The sequence below is a fragment of the Melospiza melodia genome, chromosome Z (assembly GCF_035770615.1).
Source record: "Melospiza melodia melodia isolate bMelMel2 chromosome Z, bMelMel2.pri, whole genome shotgun sequence".
Classification (NCBI taxonomy): domain Eukaryota; kingdom Metazoa; phylum Chordata; class Aves; order Passeriformes; family Passerellidae; genus Melospiza; species Melospiza melodia.
Genome location: NC_086226.1, coordinates 43696655 through 43720788, shown reverse-complemented (window position 1 = coordinate 43720788; position 24134 = coordinate 43696655). Strand labels below are relative to the sequence as shown.

The following is a 24134-nucleotide window of genomic DNA, read 5'->3' as shown; positions in this document are numbered from 1 at the left end:
ATTGGAATCTTAAGGTAAGTGTATTTCCCATAGGTATTCACCTAGTGTTAACTTTCCTTGCTATTATGTGTTATTTAAACACATAGAATAGTGGGTTTTTATTATTTATTTTAGTGAGAAAAACTCCTTTATGTGTATGATAATTTCTTTATTTAATAATCTGTAAAAAAAAACCTCTGTGTCTTTCACCATTTTGATTTTCATGTAAATAGACTATTTTCATACTGATTAGTTATTTACTTTAAGGACAATCACATATTCCTCTGTGAAATAATAGTTTGGGGGTTGTTGCAAGGACAGATGCATAGAATTGCTGAAATTATATTTTGTATGCAATGTCCACAGTGCTGTGAAAAATCTGAATGTCAAGCATATGCTTTTGTGACTGCATGGCAGATTTCTGTTTTCACAGTTATGGGACCCTATGTGAGAAGAATCTTGTGTGATGAATTGGGAGCTCCTGCAAATTCTGCCATCAACTGTATTCCACTGGAGGATTTTGGTGGACAGCCTCCTGATCCAAATTTAACATATGCAACTGCCTTGCTGGAGGCTATGAAAGGTGGCGAGTATGGATTTGGAGCAGCTTTTGATGCTGATGGAGTAAGTATTTAGATCTGTCCTGAGGTTCCACCGTAGTTGTTATTTTGTCTGGGGTCAGATATGGGATGTGTAAGTATAATTTATCTGGTTTTCAGTAACCCATTGAAGCTGAAAGTGGTATTACTTTCAGGTACAGATGGTAACATTTGCAACCCATAAATCAGACACATATGTTGTAGTTTTTCTCTGCAGATGACTGAAAATCAAGCAGAATTTGAAGGCAGGATGAGAATTATTTAAGTATCAGGCTGGTTTTGTCTTGTGCTGGTGTAACACTTTTTTCCTTGGTTAGGAGCACGCAGCAAATAGATTATGCAATCTTGTCACAGTAAACAGGAATAACATTAGGTCCTTTTTGGTTAGCATCATGAATTAAGGGCTTTTTAGCTAAACAAAGCACTGAGTCATAACCTCTGCTTATTCTAATTTTTAAATGTTGCATTGTCACCATAATAAAAAGCATTGTATTACAAAAGAACTTTCTGCCATGACAAGGTGGGAGAAAGATTAAAAGGTCCTGAAGAACAAAAGCTGTTTTCTATTCTCAGTAAACATAAAACACTCTCCTACTCCCATAATAGTGTGTACCATTGGCAAAAAGATTCTCCTACAGAAGCACTCTCTTGGCAGAAACAGAGCTGCTGAAGTGACACGTAGGAGGCAGAAGCTGGAAGTTGATCTGGAGCTTTGATTTGCAAGGCAGGAGGGAGTGATGGTGTGGTAGTGAGATTATAAACATGCCAGGATGATTCCAGTAAATTTTTCTGCCCAGAGAGGTATGTGAATTACCCAAAGGCTGCCCTTTTTCTCTCTACCACCAGTGGATCTAGGAAAAAAAATTAAGTGTCCTCAATACATGGAATTTAGGATGCTATTTTAAATTTGTTTTCTTCTCTAGGACCGCTACATGATCCTTGGCCAAAATGGTTTCTTTGTTAATGCATCAGATTCGCTGGCTATAATTGCTGCCCATCTGTCTTGCATTCCCTACTTTTGTCAGACGGGTGTCCGAGGATTTGGCAGGAGCATGCCTACCAGCACAGCTCTGGACAAGTAAGATGAAATATTTATTTGTATCACCTTGTCATTACATTAGTTATCTCTACTTTTTATTGCATAGAAATTCCAAAATTGTGAAGTCTTTTGGTAAGAGCTTCAAATTTTCCCCATCTTTATGTGCTTTATTTTTTAAACTGGTTTTGACAAGATTTTGGTTGTCAAAACCTAGACTAATTTTTCCTGTTTTTACTTGCATTAAAAGAATTTAATTAAGTTTGGAGAGGAAGTAAATTGGTAAACCTTATGTACCAATATTTCACTGTATTCTCCCATAAAATTTTATTTTTCTTTATTAGTAAATAATGGTTTACAGCCTAATCTGGCAGACCTTTTTTATGAAAGTTGTGGAATTTTAAAAATGATGAAATAATAATTCAATACAAAAAATCAAAACCCTCCTTAGACTGAGGAAATATGAGCATCTTGTGTTAGCAGCTGAATTTTGAAAAAGTTTCATCCAGGCCTGAGTTTACTGTAAATATCAAGACAAGATGGTTTCTTTTATTGCATTAATATATTCTGTTTGGAAAAGATTTGGCTAAATCAATTGTGTCTCAATTCATTTGGCTGCATAGCTTTACTATGACAAGAGTGATCTGCTGCTTCCCTTAAATGTGTCTAATCAGGAAATAGTAATTTTAAAGCAAAAGGTAGGTTTTATGGAAAGGTTGATTGTTGTATCTACTGTTTGCCTATTCAGGAAGTTTTGAGGTGTTACTAAATTCAGAGCTTGCAGCTTCCTCTAATGATTGACAGAGGCTTTGGGGATATATTCCTTACTTGTGGGTAGATAGTCTAGTTTAAGGAAATACTGTTAGGTCAGTGTTTGGTGTGTTTCGTTTATTCTGTTCAGTAGTCAAAAAATCTCCTTATCGTTATATTGAAATACGATATAAGTAGAATTCATTTTGTATGTAAACACCATATCTGCATTTCTGTAAGAGCTGAAGAAACAGTGACATTTAAACATGTTTTTCTATCTGCTTTCCATAAAGTTTGATAAATATGTCAGAAAGCATGAACTCAAGTCCCTGTCAATGCTCTGTGACTGTTTGAATTATATTCTTTGCAATGTTTACTTGACCTTCTGGCACAAAGATTGTTTCATGGTGATTACTGCCTTATGTAGTTTCGTGGAGCTAAGCCTGATTATTAAATAAAACTGAGCAACTGATAATGATGGAAGGACTTAAGTATTTTCCCTTCCATTCTTACAAATATTTATTGTTATGAAGATTTTAGTCTGTGTCCAGGACACTTAATTTATTTATTTTTTTATTTTGTTTTGTGGTTCTCCTTGTTTTCTTGAAGACTGAGGAGTTCCATGTTGTCATGTAGTTCAGTGTAGACCATGCAGTTTTCACAGAGATCATGTGGTTCCAAAGCCCCTGCCATGGGCAGGGATGCCTTCCGCTGGTTGTGCAGCTCAGGCAGTGTGGCTGGAGCACTGCAGCTGCTAAGGACTGAGGCAAAGCTGCCACTGACTTCCTCAGCCTTCTCCATGTCCTCAGTAACCAGGTCTCCTGTTTCTTTCTGGAAAGAGTTCACATTTTCCTAGTCTTCCTTTCATCACCAGTGTACCTATAGAAACTATTCTTGTTGCTTTTAACATCCCTGGCCAGATTTAATTCTATCAGGGCTTTAGTTTTCCTAGCATTATCTCCAGCTACTTGGACAATTAATCTGTATTCCTCACAGACTACCTGCCCCTGCTTCTACCCTCTCTAGGCTTTCTTCTTGTGTTTAAGTTTGTCCAGGAACAACTTGTTCACTCACACAGGCTTCCTGGTGTTTTCACATTACTTCCTCTTCATTGGGATGCATCTCTGTCCAGCCTGTAGGAGGTGATCCTTGAATGTTTCCCAGCTTTCTTAGGCCCTTCTTTCCTCCTGGGCTTTGTCCCATGGCACTCTATCGAGCAGATCCTTGAAGAGACCAAAGCCTGCTCTTCTGAAGTCCAGGCCAGTGGGCTTGCTGTGTGCTCTCCTCCCTGCCCTGAGGATCTTGCATTCCACCATTTCATGGTCAGTGCCATTCCACACCAGCTCCTTGTTGTGGTGAGATCATTAGGATGTCTCCTTGTGAGCTCCCCTGTCACTTGGAGGAAAAATATTAAATTCATCCATGCACTCTAGGAACTCCTGGATTGCCAATGCCCTGCTGTGTTGTCCTTTCAACAGATACCAGGGTGATTGAAAGCCCCCATGAGCACCAGGGCCTGTGAAGGTGAGGCTGCTCCTGTCTGTTTGTAGAGGCCTTTATCCATTTGGTCTGCCTGGTCAGGTGGCCTGTGGCAGACCCTCAGGCTGTAATGTCTCCAGTCACTGCTCTCCCTTTAATCCTGTCCCCTAAGCTCTCAGTAGGTCCTTATGTGTCCCTGGGTAGGTGGGTATGGGCTGCCTGCGTGGATTAGAACAGTCTAAGAAGTATCACACACGCCTGGAACTTCCTTGGAGGTCACTGAGCTTTGGCCTGCTTGGTAATAAGCGTGGCTTTCCTCTGGGAGAACTGGATCAATTCCTGCCTACTTGGCTTCTATCTTCTGAGGTCACAGAGATCTTTCCTGAAGTCTATGCTAGACAGCAAAGGAAAACTACCTCTTTGTATGGTGTGTCCATATTGTGTGGCCACAGTTTAGCCTGGAACTGGAACTTTTCCTTAGCTCTATTAGAGAAAAACAAATTATGCACAATAACTTAGGGATTTAGAAAGTCTGTTCCTTTTCCACTTAGGTGCATGATGTGTTGCTTAAGACTTTTTCAAAGGGCATTATTAAACTTAAAAAGAAGGAAGCAATAATCGAAAAGACTCTAAATGTTGCTTAGAAATATGGCATTAACAAGTGGAGCAGTGAATTACAAGAGAATTCACTCAAAATACTTAACCAGTGTTGCTTGTATTTGCTTGAAGTGACTGCTGGAATATACTGGTATGGACTGTAGGGAGAGGATAACACTTTACAGGAAACATCTGCTTTAATATGCTCCAACATCAACAGGATTGTGGCAGTACGTCTCCAGACTTCAATTCTCTGGCAATATGTACTCACAGGCTGGTATTCTTTTTGTTTTGGGAACCTGTATTCCCTGTTCAAAAAACTATTCTTGTTTCATATCCTTGTATTCTGATTTATCTGATGCCTGCATAACAGGAAAGGAAATTAAATGCTGAGATGTTAGCTAACAGTGTACAAAATGAGAATCACAAGGGTGAATAAAAATTGTTTCTGCAGGAAATATGAAGTTGGGTGTGTGTATAAAAAGCAGTCAAGATGGTACTAGAGAAAAAGGTTTCTGAGAGAATGTGGGATTCTTAGACTAGCATCTGATAGGTTGTTTCTACGGCAAGGTTCTTTCAACAGCATGTAAGTGCTTTCATTACACTTGGCCTGGGCAAAGCTAAGCACCTTACTGTGCTGTACCCTGCCACTTTACATCTGGGAGCCTGTCTCTTAATGCAACTTCCAGTGTTCTGTCTGCTGATTGTCTTTGTTGTCTGATCATCTAGAGACAGCTTCTGAGGGGGGCTGTGGTGACAATAAGTGTTTTGGGTTGTTTACCTCCTGTTGACATGGAGGGCAGAGATGCTATGAGCTCTAACCAATCCGCCTTAAGGAGGCTGCCCCTGATAGTAAGTAACGTTGCGGTTTAGAGTGTGGTCCATTTTGTCTGAAGCAGACCAAGAAGCTTTGCTTATGTCAGAGAAACATTTAGGTTGGAAAAGACCAATAAAATCATGAAGTCCAACCCTCTCTCCCTCCTTCTTGTTCTTACATCTTTGATTTCTTCTTTCTCTAAACACTGCCTTTATTTTCATCTATCTTTGTGCTCTCTCTTACCTTTCACATTTCCATGTTTTCCCCTGTTCCTCTTATCCCACTTCCTTCCCATTCAGCGTCTCCTCTTTATCTTCAAATATGTACCTCAGGCCACAACACACCACATCCCACTTGTGCCTTCGTCATTATTTGCTTGAATTCTTAACATGCAAATCCTGCATGGATTTTTTGTCTGTCTTTTCTTGTGCATTTCTTCTATGTTGTCAGTAATTGTGTGCCAGAAGCAGTATAGGTACTTTCTATTTCTTTTTCACTGCATGGACACCCTTTACTATTGAGTTTGAAGGATTTTTTCAACATAAAGGCTTCTCCAAGTCATAAATATGTCTTTCTGCATGGTTCATACTGCCTTCACTTTGTGACTGTGCTTTGTTCAAGTTATGCCAGCCATAACCTTCCTCCTTTTATCTTTCTTCAGCATGATAATTCAGTCTCACTCCCTTTTTTCTGAAATAGGTTCGCTGTGAATTTTTTAAGACACGTCTGTCAAACTTAGTGCATGTCACATATAAGCAGTTTTTAAATTAGATAAAGCAGAAGGACAATTTGTGTTCTGGAATGCTGCAAAAGGACAACTTCATAAAGCCTTCATGAATGTAATTTAACATGTTTGAAGTGTAATATAAAGTTGGGGACCACTGTGATTGGAAAGGTGTTTAGGATTTGTAACTTCTAGAGTAACACTGTGATATTAAAAATGTCCATATAAATCCTTTGTATACTTGTATATATAGTAAAACAATAGGGTTTTTTCTGTAACAGCTTTCAAATATGTTCTACAGCTAAATGTTTTTTTTACACAGATATGACATGTTTGAGAAGATTTGTGGAGGAAAAACCAGCTATCATTACAAGGCACTGATGTTCTTTCTTTAGCTGTGTCTCTTGGTTTGATTTTTACAATGTGTAATCTAGCTGCTATCTTTTTGTCATTGAATGTTTTTTAAGCAGTGGAGGTGATTTATCATTGCAAACATTTTCAAAGATATCCTTAGGGAGTTGTCTTGGTCTTTATGGTTTTTGATGGTGGATTTGTTATGCTTTATTATAGTGTTGCATATTTGACTGTTGCAAACCCACCATATGCTTGACTATCCAGTGTTTCATTATCCTAGCTCACACTGGTCCAAACATGCTGTAGTCATGACAGGCTACATTTTAAATGTGTACGGGGTAAATGTTTATTCTCAACACTTTACAGGACAATGGCAGTTGCATACTCAAACGCTTTTTCAGTGAAATATAAAAATGAGCATATGATCCATTGCATATTCTTGACATTTGCAGGAGAGAATGAATCTTGTGTTTTTCAGTGGTTGCTCGTGAAGAAAAGGACAGAAAACATGTTGGTGTCCTGTCCTGTGAAATATCAGTAGAATACTGATATGGCAGTCCCATGGCTTTTACTTGGCACACAACTTAGCTTTAGGGTCTGAGAGGGATTCCATGGCCAGTTCTGGGCCTGAGGGCAGCTGTTCCCTGTTGGGAATGGCAGGCTGCAGAGCAGCCTGACACAACACACAGCTCTTACTTTTACACAAAGGTAGCTGGATTCTGGCCTGTGCATGGACTGGACTGCTATAGCTGCTTGGCTTAAAATGAGCAGGTTCATTGGTTGTGCAATGTGAAGCTTGCAGGACTGAATACATAAAGGTGATTTGAAAGCTTTCTTCATGTAAGAGAAAATATGAGTTGAAAACTATGCAGTGCTCTGTTTCCAGCTTAATCTTTGGCTGAGAGTGAAGTCAGTTTGTCAGCCAGACTTAGAGAGATAAAGATTTGGTGCTTGGTGAGAAATAAATATGTTTTGTAACCTTGATTGACTTCTATTTAGAAGTATGTGTATTTGTAGTTCTCACAAACAAACAGACTTTTGTCTAAGCTTAATGTGCTGTATTTGAAAAACTACCTGAGAAAAAGAAATGTTTTGCAAAATGCCTGGAGCAAGACTTGTAGTGTGCAATAGATTGATGGCGGGTAACACAAAGTCACAGATTCCTAGTGCCACGTGTCTAATATCTCAGAAAGTACACAGATATGAATAAACAGCAGGAATTCCTACAAATCTCCTGGTAAAAAGTCCAAAAGTGTTTTAATTAAAACAATCTGAGGAATTTTGCATCCAGTCAGTTACAGAAGATTTTGTGACTACTTAAAAGTTAAAGACCCCTTTTCTTTCAGGTTTTATGCAATCTTATTATATGCTTCAACTTAGAAAGGCTCTTTGGTATATCAGCATGTCTGAACATGTTTTGTTTTGCCCAGGCTGGAAAGCACAGCTGGTGTCAACCCAAGAGCAGCCTCTCCCATCAAAGGATTTTAATGTCAATGGTTGACCTTCATGGAGAATGCTTCATGCTGATTTAAAAGAAAATTTCTCTGGCTCAGATTTTCAAAACAGTGTGTTTAAAATTCTACTTCTAGGGTATATTGAAGTATAATCTTCTTAGGTTGTTTAGAAATTAAGGGGACAGTAAATTGTTTTTTACATCCTGTGTGTTTTGAAGGTCACTGTGAGACTGGCAGAGCCAGGGAACTTAAAATTGTTTGAAGAAGATTGAGAGTCCTGTTAGATCAGATCTTATTTTAAGTAATAATCAATTGAATTATTGTATTGATTTTGAAGGAGAAGAAATATTGTCTCCGGTTTCCTTTTGTGGGGGAAACGAAAGAGGTGGAAAATCTTTCCAACATCAATTCTTTGATTCTGTAGTAACTGTCTATACCTATGGCATACTATACTTTCTTCTTCTTTCTGTATTTTTTCTATGAGCACTGTCATGTACTTGTCTACTTTTTTCCTTTCCCTTCCCAGACAAGTCCTACAACCAAAAAGAGCACTTATTAATTTTCAGTCTTTAAAATATACACAACAGTTTGCGAGAGAGCAAAGGAAAACTAGTGTGAGCTTGGCAATTCCAATCTAAATGGCATAATTAGGGAGCTACTAGAATAAATAGTATCTAACCAAACCGATTGCCTGGCTGATAAAATGATGGAATCTGTTGATGGTGTTAAGATAGTAGATGTCATTTACTGCCATTTTAGCAGTGCCATGGTATTTCTGTATCCAGGGACTTTATGTTTCAATGGATGGAGAGCTAGGTTGGTAAAAGTCTGGTTTGATGCTCAGACTCACAGGCAATTGGTTAATTAACTGGTAAAAAGTGGGGTACTGCAGTGACCTGTCCACATATTTGTCAGTGGTCTGAAGGGGGAGATGGAGGACACTCAAACCCAGTTTGTAGATGACACCAAATTGTGTGGTGCCTGTTGATCTGCTGGAGAGCAGAGCCAGCAGTCATGGTATTATCAAGGTTGGAAGAGACCTACAAGAGCATCCAGTCCAACCACTCACCTGGCACTGCCTGCCACTGTTGCGCCTAAACCAATAAACCCATCTCCAGATCTAGATGGAGATACACCGGGAACATACACCGGGATATTGACTCCACCACTTCCATGGGCAACCTGTTTCAGTGCCTGACCACTATAACAGTGAAAATTTTTTTTCTAGTATCTAATCTGAATATCCCCTTTCTAGCTTAAGGCCATTTCCTTTGTCCTCTCACTGTAGCCACAGTAGAAGAGACCAACCCCCACCAAATAACAGCCTCCTTGCAGAGAAATTGTAGAGAGTTTCCCCTGAGCCTCCTTTTCTATAGACTAAACAAATGCAGATGCCTCGGAAATTCCTTATATTACATGTTTACTAGATCTTACTAGATCCTTCATGAACCTTGTTGCCCTTCTCTGGACATGTTCCAGAACCTCAAAGTCCTTTTTGGAGTGAATGACCCAAAAATTGACATAGTGCACAGCTACAGCCTCACCAGGAGTAATACAGGAGGATGATGGCTGCCCTGGCCCTGCTGGCCACACTGTTCTTGATACAGTCAGGGGAACCTGGACGACTGGCAGGAGTGGATGGCAAAGACCTAATGAAATTCAGCAATGACAAACCATGCCCTCAGAAAGGCAGAGTGCAGCAGAGGAATTGAGCAGCAGCTCTGCAGAGACAGGCCAGCATCCTGGGGGATATTTGTCTGAGAAGCTGTGTGCTCTGGAATCAGAAGAGGCCAGTGACATCCTGGGCCATATGAATAAGATATTGGTGCAAAGGGTGGAGAAAGTTATTATTTCCTTCTTATCATGTGTGAAACCACTCCCAGATTTTGCTTTTTGTTTGGTTTGAGGTCCTCACTATAGGAAAAACATCAGTAAAGTGGAGTGAGTTCAGCATAGGATCACCAGCACATATGGGGCCTGGAGCACAGGCCCTGAGAGGAGAGGCTGGGAGCTCTGTTCAGCCTGGAGAAGGATGTCTTCTCTGGTGGGACCTAACAACAGCCGCCCATACCTACAGAGAGTGCCTGTCGAGAGCCACTGCCTGGAGCCAGGCACTTCCCAGCTGTGCATGGTGGAAGGACAGGGGGCAAAGAAATTTGAAAGAAGCAAGTTTTGTGTTCAGGATGTTGGACTAGAGACATTCCATGGTCACTTCCAATCTAAGTTATAATACTGCGTCCTTATAAGGAGACCTTTGCAGGAAAGCCCTTACACCACCAAGATTGCTGAGCCTTCTTGCACCTTTGCACTCTTGTAGTTACTATGTAGCAGCAAGGTAGTTTATAGAAAAAAATTGTGTTGTCTTATATTATTTGTTTTAAATTTTCTTCAAAATCAAGGAATTGTCAATCTAGAGAAACAGCATTGTTTCTGTCCTGATCATTTTCCGAGCTATCCTGCTGTCTCTGAATGAGAGGGTGGAAGTAGTATTATAGTACTCAGGAGGTGAAGAAGCAGCTAGGGAGGCAATCAGTAACTTCTGATATGTACCTAAAGCCATTCTTTCTCTGTTGTTCAGATAATTCAGGGTACTGGTAACCCAATTTGAATGGCAGCAATACAGAGTTTTGTAACATACGTAGTGGATATATTCATGTCTGGTTTTCATCTTCATCAATGAGCATAGGCACAGTGAACCAGCTGACCTCAAAGCCAGGAAAGGCTAATGAATATAAGATGTGTACTCCTGAGTTAGTGGAGAGTATTTTGCCTGTGCTTAGTTCATAGGATTATTGCATATCCTGAAAGAGACCCTGGGTCTGGCCAGTCTTTAGTTATGACATTATTGAGGTTCACCTCCACTAAGTATCTGCAGAAGAATATAAAGGATTACACCTCTTTATTACACCTTACAATTCATCATGCCATTTTTCTTCTCTGGTATAGTAAAATCTTCCTGAAAGTTCTTGTAGAATTAGAAAACTTACAAAGCATTTCTCCTTGCCTTCTTAGACCTTTGTATTGCTGAAAAACCCATGGGTTCTGTATGCAGCGGTGACTGTGCAGGACTTGGGACTAGAACAGAAAAGATACCTGTTTAAGGGTGGAGAGGTGAGAAGGCTTTAAGTGTTTTGAACTTGTTCATGCTTTGGGATTTTGCTTGTTTTTCTGTAGGTTGTGTTCATTACCTGGCTGATATTTCATTGTTGCACTAAACACGAAGCTTTTCCTTAATGAGATGAGGTCCACTACTAAAATTAATTTGTGTCATTTTATGCTTGGGTGTTTCTTATATTCTTAGGTATGTTTCATTTTCCAGGGACCAGCTTGCTTTAATCAGCCTTTTTGTTTGTTTCTGTTATTTCCATGCATTAAGAAGATTTCCTGTCTTACTCAGGAAACCATTAACAAGTCAGGCTGTTAACACAGCATACTACAGCCTAGCAATGACAGCTGGTTTTTTGTATTTATATTCAAATAAACCCTGCCTTTGCTCGCAGCGTTTAGCTCATCACAGGCTATGCTATTGGGAATAGGGCAGAGACAGGCTGTCTAATATTGAGTCAGTTGTTGCCATAAAAGAAGTGGACAGTGTCTTTTCTAGAACAAGGCATAATCTTCCTGCTGGTTAGCCATGGCAGAATTTGAAGGCTAAAATAAACTCAGAACTTTATTTGTTGTGTAAAAGTTCACAGAATGCTAGAAGTCATCATATCTGATCACTGTGCATTCTCTTTGTCCTGCTGATGAGGAGTTAACTTACTCTATAGGCACATGAGTGCTGAAATAATAACGAAAAGTGGTTCTTGTATCTCAGCCAGGAAGGGCATGAATAGCCCTAGGGATTACTGCAGTACATCTGGAGAGCACGGCTGCATGCTTTCCAGCTGGTTGGACTTTTCTTCATTACTACTGTGAGCTCTGCAATCAAACCTCATTCTCTGTGGATATGTAGTACATATGTGTGCAATTTGTCACTGGAACAGGCTTTTCAGGGAAGTGGTTGCAGCACCAAGTTTGTCAGAGTTCAAGGAGCATCTGCACAATGATCTCAGTCATATGGTTAATTGTTAGGTCATCGTGTGAGGGGCAGGGAGTTGGACTTGGTGATCCTTATGGGTCCTTTCCAACTTGAGACAGTTTATGATTCTGATTTCACCTCAAAAGGACTCTGAGCACTGTGCCAGCTGGTTTTATTACGTGAAAGACAAAATTCTGTTGGGGTATGTTGCTGCCAAAGCACACCTCTCTCTCATTATGCTCACAGAAGTGTGTGTATTTGCTAGTTGTCTGTCGCAAAGCAGCTTTTGTCTCTTGCTTTATCCTTACTTCTGGCCCAGCCATAGCTGAATACTGTATATGTCAACAGCTGTTTCTAATCATTCTATTAGAGCTTGTGTGGAAAGGACAATGAGGTTTTCATAAGGCATGGCGTCACAGGCACACTGTCCTGAAGGCTATACTTCTTTTGGGAGTTGACTCTTGAAACATTTGCAAAAGAGGGTAAGAAGTTATGCATTTTGGATCTGAATCTCAAACTGATGACTAAAGCAACATGAGACAGCATTTGGTGTGGAACATCATGATGAATACACCTGTTAACAACCCATACACTGAGGAAAACAACCCCCTAATAAGATAGAGTTACGCAGACTTGTACAGTACGTTTGTAACCAAGAGAAACAGTTAGAAACAACATTAGTTGCTCCAATACATTTTGTTGGAAGTTATCAGACTTGTAAGTTTTGAGTTTGTGGAAAGGTCCATTTCAAAGGCAATTATGGCATTTTCACAAACTTTTGTATTATACATGGAGGGGGTGTGTAACTTATGTTAAAGAGAAGATATGTTGCCCATATATATTGTTTGCAACTGTAATGCATAAATAGTTTTTTTATTCTAACTGGTTTGACTGGAAAACCAGTGAGAATTTTTGTTTTCATCACTTTTATCAATTGTATAATTTGTCTGAGTTTATGAGAAGTATGGCTTTGCTTTTGATGGAAATTACTATAGTTTCACTGTGCAAGTAGCATTTATTAGCACTAGTGCAACATCATGAGGTTGCCAGAATATTACAGAGTGAACTAAGCCATAGTCTGTAAATTTACTTAAAAGATTGTTATTTTTGTTTATTTCATTTGGTACAATGGATCTGAGGTGTAGTATGTGTAGTTATGGATGGTTTGACTGACTTGCAGAATCTTTCTTTGATTCCAGAGAGGAATAATATAGATAGAGCAAATGTCTCCATAAAGTTACTGCTGAATTGTATTAGAAAATTAGCTTAGTCAGAGCTCTACTTGTAAATTGTAGAATTAAGTTCTTTAGGATATGCTCCTGACTGGCTGATCACTCAGTGGTGGAGTAGTCTACTGGGCTGTTTTAACTCTGCAATCATCCAGTGTTGTATTTTTTCTCAGTATCTTTCCTCCCAAGTGCAAATTGATTTCTTAGAGAGGATGGAACATGATGGGACTGTAAGGATAGCTCCTTTGTTGGCCAGTCAGCACTGGTTGTCAGCCCTTGGGCACTGGTCCACACCAGCTGGGAGGTCTTGAAGTTTCCAGAATCAAGAGCTAATTCTACACCTCTCCTAGATAATTGAATATTGAGTAAATTGTTCTTCAGAAATATAAGAAATTGTTGTCTAAAATCAAATTATGTGGTCAAAATCAAATCAAAAAATGTGGTCTCAGGAACACTGCTGTGTATAGATTTCTAAGAGTACTTTCTCTTGTTCAAATGAATCAACTACCTGTCAGGTACAACTAAAGCTCTGTTTGCTTTTTTTGATCAAATCTCTGCACAAATAAAGTTTGTTTTTCTCCTCCATCATTTAGAAATGCTTAAGATGATTGATTCATTCTTGCTTTTGCCAATTAGAGAATTTTACTGACATCATTACCAATCTGTGAGCTGTATGCTCCTTGTCCAGTGTCAATCTGACTTTGCTGCTTTGCAGAAATTGTCTTTGTGGTGGGTATCACTCAGCCAGCAAAATTAGAGAGTTAATCAAGGTTCTTGTAGCTCACTGAAATTATGTAGACTGTCCTGCTGAATTTACTGTAATGATACTGAACTGCAGCTTGAATTAACCCATCAGACCCTTCCATTTCTATCTTTACAGTCGCCATTAAACGTAGGATATATCAAGGCCCACATGTCATATTTTATAGATATTTCTTTTTTTTTTTTTTTTTTTAATCAGATCAGTCAATTCTTTGTTTCACTGGAAAGAGTTGTGGAAGGCCTGGCAGTAACTTTTCTAGAAATTCTTCAAATGAATCATTCAGAACATTAAAATTTGTTACTAATGAATGGATGAGAGTCTTGACAATGCTTTAGCCAAGCATTAGCTACGAGTATTTCCGTACCTGAGGCAAAATGGGCAAGGAGTCCACTGTGTTTCTTCTGTGCCTGTTGCTCGTGCCCCAGAGCTGTTCTACATGTTCCTTATTTAGTTACTATCTTTAAATCTTTTAAATGTTACCCTGTGAGTCGGGAGTGCTGGAAGGTGATCCCAAGTTAGTGGAATCTATATGGGCAGAGTCTCAGTGAAGGAAATTAATTTCTTAACATTCAGTAGCTGTTTATTCTAGGAGGTTTCCTTTCCTTGTGTGGATCTGACAAATTGGCTTTCCTCCTGCAGGCTTTGAAGTCCCTCTCAGCTACAATTAACCTAATAGTGGTGACTGATACTTGGTCTAGCTAACTGGTTTGATGGGCTTTAAGTGGAATGCTAGAGTTTTTCCTCTAGAAAATAGAATTTTCCTATTGGTACTTCTGCTTAAAGGCAAGGGAGGAGTCTGCAGGGGCTAGGCAGTAGGAACCTTTGCAATCTGTAGTCTCAGCACAGATAAACCTCTCAGCTAGGTGTAGTTAAATACAGAATCATTTGGCTTCTTTACACAGTGTGCTGACAGCATCCTGTTTTTCTCTGTAGATTAAAAATTATTATGAGAATTCAGAAGCAAGAGGACGAACACTTGAATTTTGTACTTTGAAATTGCTTCTTCCCTCCTTTTTAAACAATAACCCTTCCAACTTATTTTTATTTATACACAGACCTGTTCACCTTGGCATAATTTTTTTTCCCTCTTCCCAGGGAGTGGTATTTCTGTCTGTAAGGTACTGAATTTGTTAACAGATTTCTTGGAAACAGCTCTTACAGTCCACATAGCTAGTGTTGCTTTATAATAAAAGAGCAAAATGTCAACTATTTTGCTTTATTGAGTATTAAACACTCAGTAAAGCAAAATAGTTGACATTTTCCTCTTGGTACCAGTTAAGCAAGTAATTAAGCACATTTACTTTTGGACTCACGAGAACCCCTAAAGATTTGAAGGGAAATAAGAAATCCTTTTGTAGAAGTTTATTTAAAAAAATAAATGGATGGAAAATAGGAAAAAAGAAGATCTCTATGAAAGTACTGGGGTTTTTATTACTTATTTGTTTTTTATTTTCATCCATTTATTATTTACTAATTTCTTTCTAGCACTGAACCCTTGTATAAAACACTTGTTGTTCTGTAAAGGAGAAACTGAAGCTGTGCTGTGCCTGAGTCAGCATCCCCCAGCACAAACCTCCTAGATTGCATCTCTTCATAAATCTCAGTGTGGGTGGCATGCTGTAGCTGGGCCAGAAGGACATAGGATATGGAAAGGGAAGAGTGCTGAAGAACACAACTCAGAAGATGGGGTTGCATGTCCACAGACAGTACTGTAGTGTGAAATCATGTAAAGCTTGTGAACATTCTGAACACTGCTGCGGTTAAGGAAGGTAACAGATTAATCAAACCATGAGTTACACATTCTTCATGCAGTGAGGTGTTTTTATGGAAGCCTGGGCAAGCCTGTATGTCACATGGTATCTATGCAGGGCAGTGCAGATGATATTCTGTAGAGTCCCACTGCCTGTTTGTGCCTACAAAGCACCAAACCTGGCCTGTGAAGGGGATTAGCAAGCAGGGACACAGTGCCACACTGATGGGCCAGACTGCTTCCTGCTTAACAGATCATTCCTTCACCCTGAGCTTACAGGTACCTGTGCCATGCTCTGTTGGTCACTGTGGCATTTTTTATTCACTTTCAAAGGTGCCTAAAAGTGGGTGATTATGCAGCTGGGCTTAAATCAATAGTCCTCCCACAAAAAGTTTTGGCTATGAACTTTGTAGACCTGCCCCTGAGAAATGCAGCACACTTTTTTCTAGTCTCCTTTCTTGTTTATTCTCATCTTGCCATGTCTGTGTTTTCCTGCTCACACAGCAGAAAAGAACACTATTATAAATACCGTACTTAAAATAAACGCTTGCTCTTTGCAAACTCAGATACAGATACTCAGTCCAGATACAGGCATTCATGTTGACAGTCGGAGTTAGTTCTAAACACAGTGGATTCGTTCTGAATTTTATCACTCACTGGAAGGGAAAGAAGAAATCAGTGTTGGTAGTGTGATAAGTTCAAAAGGCTATTAATAGTTTGGAAAAATAATTTTAAAATGTACTTATTCCTAGTGAAAGGTAACTAAGAGTAATTTCTAGCAGTTAAAAGTTAATTCACTGATTTAATTGTTTGTAATGAGAGCACAAATATTTCCTTTGAAATTAAGCGTTTTGCGTTATGATTAAATAAACTTTTCTTTAAAAAAAGCAGGAATGTTGGGTTTTCTCTTGACCTAACAATGTATTTAATACAGGTGAACTAGACAGTGCTCCTTAGCAACTCTACTCATAGGAAACTCCGAGTTGGTATTTATTCAATGAAATTTTATTATTACTGTACCAAAGGCTATTGTCTAGGAGTTGCATCCATTTCTGATTCCTTTTGGAAGATCTGCTCCATGCTAAAATCTCTGCTGTGATTTTTATTAGAAGCTGACAGAATAGGTTTAGATTGTGATTTTTTTTGTTTTCTGGAGACTGCAAGGAATTGTTTGTTTTGTAGTTTGACCTACCCTGCTTTCATGCTGACAGGAGTATCCACACCATTATAGTCTTACTGAGCAGAAGCAGATGCCTCAGACTTATTGGCTGATTTCATGTCTGAAGTGAGTGGCTTCTTATAAAATCCATGGTAGGATTTTTAAGGCTGAATTTCCTCAAAACGAGGGATAGCTCTCAGTTTCTATATGTACAAACATCAGTTAAATGGAATTAAACATTCAGCTCTTCAGAGAACTGTTTTCTCTTATGGCGTCTCATTGTTAGAACTCTGCATTATTATCCACATTTCAGAGTGGGACTGACAAGCCAAAGTGGTACTTAAGGCCTTAAAACCTAGCCCTGCATATGAGGACTCCACCAGTGTAACTTCCTAAAAGTGATTTAACTTCCAGAAAGCAGATTCTTTAATGGCTCATAGTGCTTCCAAATTTGGGATGGTAACAGTCTCACTACAACATATGTGTAACTTGAATTCATGTGATAGTTTTAACCCTGGCAGTAATTTCATACCTTGGTCACTGCAACAATAACCTATTTGCAGCCCTGCAATTGTAGGGTGATAAATCCCAGCTTGTGTGCTATCTGCTTCATATATTTTTTAAAGGTGCATTTACCATTCTGTTCACCAGTGAGTTCTGCATCAGTGACAGTTCACTCCATCACAGATTAGTGAGACTAGGCTAGAGTATAGTGTCCGTAAAAAGTATCCTTGCACCTCCTGCCCTTAGTGGACAGGGTTTTATCACATTAGCTTTGAAGGCAAAGGCAGACTCAGCAAGGAGCTGTGCTGGCTATTTTTACTTTGACCACTTAACTCCCTGAGGAGTGAGGAAGAGGCAGTGGCTTTCTGCAGTCCTTTCTCAGAGGTTTGATTAGATCTGTGCTGCAGCTCTTTACTGCTTACAGATGCATTTCAGTTCTGCAGTGCTCCCCTGGCTCTGTATGCAGTTAGGCAAATGACTTTACTTTTACCCTTTGGGATAGAATCAGAAGGTTGCCTGTGAGGATTGGTTTTCCATTATTTTGTAAAGTGTCTCAAGTACTTTCAAGAGTGCTGTCTTTTTTGTGTGTTGCACAAGGTGCTTGTAACATTTGGCTTGAGGTGCTGCAGAACTTTTATAGGAAAACTTGATGGTGTGAAATACCATCTGTTCACACCATGACCTACAGTTGGCAACAAGGAATATGACTGACTGCAAGGCCTCACTGTGGGTATTGGGGGCCTGAGTCCTGAGATAAGTGCTTTAATCATCCTTGTGATGGTGCAAGTCTGCTCCTAAGGAAGACAGATGAAGTCCAGTGAACTTCAAGGGGCCAAAGGGAGATAGTAAGTTTTAAATGTGTTTGGTGTAGAGGTTTAAAGCCAAGTGTCTGACTTTCCACACAATATTCCTTGTGTATGGTGGTGATTGTGCTGAACAGGAGTTCCATGTAGCCCAGTTGCTGGTATTACAAGACACGAGGCAGGTAGATTGTACTAATGGATTTATTAGCTCAACTGAGCAAAGGAGAAGCATTACTGGGCCTGGACTAGTGCTAGTGATGAGCTCATTAGAGTGGTTAAGGTCAGAGACTGACTGGAATGTAGTGACCATGCCTGGGTTGAGTTCATGATCCCAAGGAACATGGGCCTGGCAAGGAATATAGACCGGATGCTGAATTTTAGAAAAGCAATCTTCCAGTTGTTTAAATAATTAGTGTATGTAATCCCCTGGGAAATTGTCCTTAAGGATATAAGAGCAGACCATACCTGGCAACTCCTTGAGCTGAAGTGTTTAGAAAATGAAAGAGAGAGGGACAGAAACTGGTATGACGGAGCAAGGATCTGCTTCTCAAACTGAGGAATAAGAAGAAAGTACATAGACAATGGAAGCAGGACAGGTGATCTGGGAAGAGTACAGAGATAGGGATTAGATGTGTAAGGATGGGTCAGGAAAACTAAGGCACAGATAGAATGGGACTTGGCAAGGGATGTGAAGAATACCAATAAAGAATTCTGTAAGTACATAGCTTGGAAAAGAAGGGCCGAAAATAAAGGCCATGGTAAACGAGAATGAAGAATGGTGAAAACAGAAATGGAAAAGTCTGAGGTACTCAATGAATTCTTTGCCTCAGTCTTCACTGGCAGTCAGGCTTTCCACACCTCTCAAGTATCTGAACCTCCAGCTGGGGGCTGAGGGAGTCAAGTTCATATCACTGGCAGCAAAGAGTGGGTATGAAACCACTTGATGAAGCTAAATAGGCCCAAGGCTGATGAGATACACTGAAGGTTCCTGAGGGAATTGGATGATATTCTTGCCAAGACATTCTCCATCATATTTGAAGAGTTATGTTGGTCAGGCAAAGTCCCTGGAGACTAGAAAAAGGAAAACATCAGTCCTGTTTTTAAAAAGGGAGGAAAGGAAAACTGGGAACCACAGACTGGTGATCTCACCACTGTGCCTGGGAAGATCATGGGGAAGATCCTCCTGGAAGCAGTGTTAAGGCACATGCAAGACAAAGAGGTGATCCAAGGCAGCCAGCACAGCTTTACTAAGGACAAATTGTGCCTGACCAACCTGATGGCCCTGTATAGTGGAGTGGCTGACAAGGTAAGACTGACAGATGTCATATAGCTAAGTTTGTGTTATGCCACTGACATGGTCCCACATGGCATCATAAAAAGGGGTGGCCAGCAGGATCAGGGAGGGGATTCTGCTGTTGTGAGATCCCACTTGCAGTGCTGCATCCAGTTCTGGGGTCCTCAGCATGAGAAAAGTGTGGACCTTTGTCGCAGGTCCAAAAGAGGACCATGAGGGTGATCAGAAGTCAGAAGCACCTCTCCTGTGAGGACAGGCTGAGAGACTTGGGATTGTTTAGCCTGTAGAAGAGAAGGTTCTGGGGAGACCTTGGGGGAGCCTTTCTATACCTAAAGAGGGCTTATGACAAGATGGAGAACAGCTTTCCACCTGCACACGTAGTGATAGGACAAGGGGGAATGTTTTCAAATTGAATATGAGAGATTTACATTAGAAATTAGGAAACATTCTTCACTCTGAGGGTAGGGAGGCACTGAAACAGGTTGCCTAGAGAAGTTGTGGACAGCCCATCCCTGGAAGTGCCCAAGGCCGGGTTGGATGGGGCTATGAGCAATGTGATGTAGTGGGTAGCATCCTTACCTGGCGCATCTAGTTCCACCCTTACCATGGAACTAGATGATCTTCAAGGTCACTTGCAGTCCAGCTCATCCTATGATTCTGTGACTTTGTGATTCTATGATTTTGCCTTTCTGCTAGAGCAATTTTTAGCTTTTGCTGTTGAAAGATTTCAAAAACAAAGAAAGGCCAATGTGAGACTGAGAGGCAGGAGAAAATACTGAAACAGTTTATTGGCACAACTTAGGTTACATAAATGCCACTAAGCTCCTTTGATAGAAAGGTAATTCATCTAGTACTGATTAGATATATTGATGATTTCTGCAATTATCAGCAATCCATTACTTAGGACTATTGTCAGCCAAAAAAAAATCCACCTGAAGTTGCCAGTTTTCAAGACACAAGTTATCCCTGAACACTAGAGCTTGGTTCAGCATACTTTTATTCCACCTGTATTAAGTACTTTACTTAAAACATTGCAGGGGTTGGGAGGAAGGAAAACAACAAAAAAAATTCCTAACTTATTTAGATGCTTCATAGTTAAAGTGTCTCCAGATGCTTTTTCTGTATTGATTTATTTTATAGGATTATTCTCTGTGAGATGTAGCATAGTAGAAAGCAAAAAGTAAGGGAACTTGTCTATTTTTTTCTCTGCCACAGTGTCCTGACAGCCTCTCTGCCAGACATGACAGCTTGCATCTTATCTTAGTGATGTCCTGGTTATCTGTGTTGTGCGTGAGGACTTCGCATTCCACTGCTTTTTGCTTAAGAAATTAAAGACTGGGAAGGAGTAACACTGTAATACTTGACCATATAAGGGAGGTGACTGTTTTAGTTCTGCTCCTTGCACAATATGCAGTTGAAGCCTTTTAAGGGAAGGTGGCACAGACAGAGTGAAAACATCCAGAAGCAGAACATCTATTTCATGTTATAGTTGGTGCCAGTGCTCCTGCTGTCATGGCTACTACTGTGAATTTCTCACGGTCTATTGCAGTTGCATAAGTAAAAAGTGAAGACTTAGAGACGGGACTGAAACAGAAGTTGCAATCATTTGGTTCATGACTCCTGCATCCTGAAAAATAGTAGGAACAAAGAGAGAACTGACCAAAGGTGAGATTAATTAGACTTCAGAAGTTGAAAAATGAAGTAGCAAAGAGCTTTCCAACAGTGGAAAGAAGAGACCAAAAAGAGAGCAAGTGGAAATACCATGCAGTGAGAATGGGATGGGACCCAGTGGTCTAAAAGAATGAAACCATTAAGTTTTGGGTCTGGTTGCAAGTACACTTAAATTCTGTAGTATATGGTTAGAAAACAGCCAACCCAGTATCTTTATTAAAAGGATAGCAAAATTGATGTAGGCAAACAGAAATTACTTGTGTTGACCTCAGAAAAGTCCAGAGTGTTGGAAAAAAAATCCAAGCAACTCAGGCAGTAAAATATCAAATACAAAGGTTTGTAGGTTAAGGTTAGACTGTGTGTGAAGACTTATTTTCAGCTAGAGAAATTTTCTTCTTGATAAATCAGATGCAGGTCCCTTATTAAGATATGTTTAATTCTTTGCATGAAGCAAAACTACAGAAGTGGAAAGAAAAACAGTGTCTGTTTCAGTTCAGTTTCAGTCAAATAACAGTCTTGTCTTTGAAATAAAATATGCTTCACACCTAAAATCAAATTAGGCTTTTATCAGCTGGAGATTAGATAACAAAGACTACTTCAGTGGCTAAGTAGAGATTTAGAAGACATAGTGAGAAACCTTTTCCTTCTATAGCCATAGTAACTCTGAAAGAAACCATTACAGAGGTTTGTTCTCTTTTGGAGTGCTGCAACAACACGCTGTCCTTCAGTGGCCCACATCTGTCCCACAAATTCCTTCAATTCCTGATTGTTAGTGCCTGTCAGTGCTTAGCCTTCTGCAGAGGAAGACGTGCTGAAGGATTGTCTCTGAACTATCTACCTCAGTGCTGGCACAGAGAGGAGCAGGATTGAAAATCAGCGTATCCATGGAACACCAGTCAGTGTTTTGAAGGCTGTTCATCCAGGTGCCTATTAGCATCTTTCACATGTCAGCTGATACCTACATGTGTGGAAGATGAGAAACAAGAACATGTATAGCTGCTTCTCTAGTGTTTCTTTCATTAATACCTATTTCTTCCTCCAAGTTCAGACTCCAGAATGAAAGTGGTGCTGCAGTTTACCCTAGACAGCATTTCACCTACAATACAAATCTCTAGCCAGTCTCTTACATCTTTACAAGTTCATGAGACCTGTCAAAGAAAGCCCTTCCCCCAGTGTTGTGACCTTTATCTTTGTGGTGAACAGGCATCACAACTTTGGCAGGATGATTCTGTCTGATTGACTGGTCTATTCTTGGAAGTTATAAGAGTTTCACTGGCATAAGAAACTCAGCTTGCTGCAGGCTGTTGTATTTGAATGATTTATATTCATCAGGATGTTTTTGTGGCATTGTAGTGATTAGGTTAGAGAAAACTTCCCTCTGATTCTTGTTAATGTGAATCAGGGTCATTCTTTGGGTGTCACAGGTGTTTTGCTAGTGCAAAACCACGATGTCTGGGAGATGCCATCAAGGACCACTTGGTTTTATGAGTCTATCTGTGAAAAATAGTCAGTTGTATCTACTGAAAAATTGAAAGAAAGTTATCACAAGGATTTTTAACACTTTTAAATAAAAAACCATGTGTTTGAAAAATGAAAATCTTTTTTACATAGTTTAGCAGGCTAATATTTTTGGAATTCCAAGGAAAGTAATCTGGGCTATCAAGAGTCCTGTACCTTATGTTTTCCTAGTTAGGTGGCATGTAGATGGCTATGAAGTGTAAGGAAGAAGACCTGGGATATTCAGATGTGAAGCTGTAGAATAAGTAGTCCAGTTGCTTGGTAAAGTTTTGCGCATTAGTCTGTTAGGTCTTTCAGGGGTAATGTTAGAACTAGCTGTTAATTTTTTTTTTCTTGTCAGGAAATTTTTAAAAATTCTAATCTTTATTAGAAGACTATAATTATGTTCATTATTACCTTTATTATGAGCTGGCCAGCTCATGATTTAGTGAGTGGTCATGCCTTATTGTGTAGTTCAAGAATTGGTTTCACATTTCTGTGTTGGTACTAACCTCTCCAATAATTCTGTTTTCTAGAGATGAAAAAACTCAAACTGATTGTCAGCATTGCATTGTATACATTCTTCTTATCTTTGAAAATAAAGTGGGCAGTCAGTATAGGTAGCGTGGGACTAGCTCTTCAAAATAAAAAATTACAGTGCAACTGTGAAACAGTAAGAGGGTAAATTTAACAATGGAACTGTACAATAATTTATATTCTTATTTTCACTCATTTTGTTATCTCCTCATTTAAAAGCATCTGCTCCTACTTTTTGTAAATTCACAAAGTATAATTATAAATATTGTGCAATTGCAAAAAGTGCAGTCCACTCTTCTTTGATTTAACTTTTTTCTCCTTAGTTAGTGTTTCAGCATCTTGGGAATATAAATGCTGTTAGTTCTGAAATGGGCAGACTAATTAAGGTTATTCTAAGGCTATAACTAAGGTTACCTTACAGTTTGGTTCTAAATGTAAATACTCTGTTTCCTAGTCTAGCAAGGGGTAATTACTGCCAAACACGGACAGAAGAAATTTTACTGTATACTCTCATTGATGTAGTCAGCACTTACACTAAAGGAAGGCAAGCAAGTGTAGTGTTTGAAGTCAGTCCCATTAAATGTACAAGATGACAAGAACCAGAATGTCCATGGTTTGTTGTCTTCTTTCAACATAGTTTATACTCATGGAACATATAAACACAGGTATATCAACTGTGTGGTTAGACATAAATAGAATGTCTTTACTTCAAATAGGCTAGGGAAATGAGCCTATTTATAGGGCATATTTTTCCCCAGTCTTTATTTTGAATTGCTCTGGAAGTATATTCTATCCATTAAATCAGGCCTTTTAACAGCCAGTACCTACAACATGAAAGCTCAGAGCTTGAGGTATCACCCTTACAGGTGCACTGCTGTATCAGTATCTTGTTGATGATGCATTATACATACCTAAGTATATATAAAATTTACTGTGTTATCTGGACTTCTTCAAGATAAATACCACTTGTAGTACCAGTTCTAAGACTCACTTCCTGAGAGAAGGAGTATCCTCTCTCATCAAGAGAGCTCATACAGACAAAACTCTTTACATTAACCTTGACTTTACATTTCTAACTCCCCAAATTTGGGGATCTAGTGTAAGTATACAGAAAGAA

General features: G+C 39.4%; 1 protein-coding gene across 1 annotated transcript in view; it reads left to right on the top strand.

The window, feature by feature from the left end:
* Positions 1-24134, top strand: part of PGM5 (phosphoglucomutase 5) — a 68643-nt gene that overhangs the window by 15402 nt on the left and 29107 nt on the right. The window contains exons 5-6 of the mRNA XM_063181332.1: positions 413-603; positions 1502-1656. Coding sequence (XP_063037402.1) covers positions 413-603; positions 1502-1656 — 346 coding nt within the window. The remainder of the gene's footprint in view (positions 1-412; positions 604-1501; positions 1657-24134) is intronic.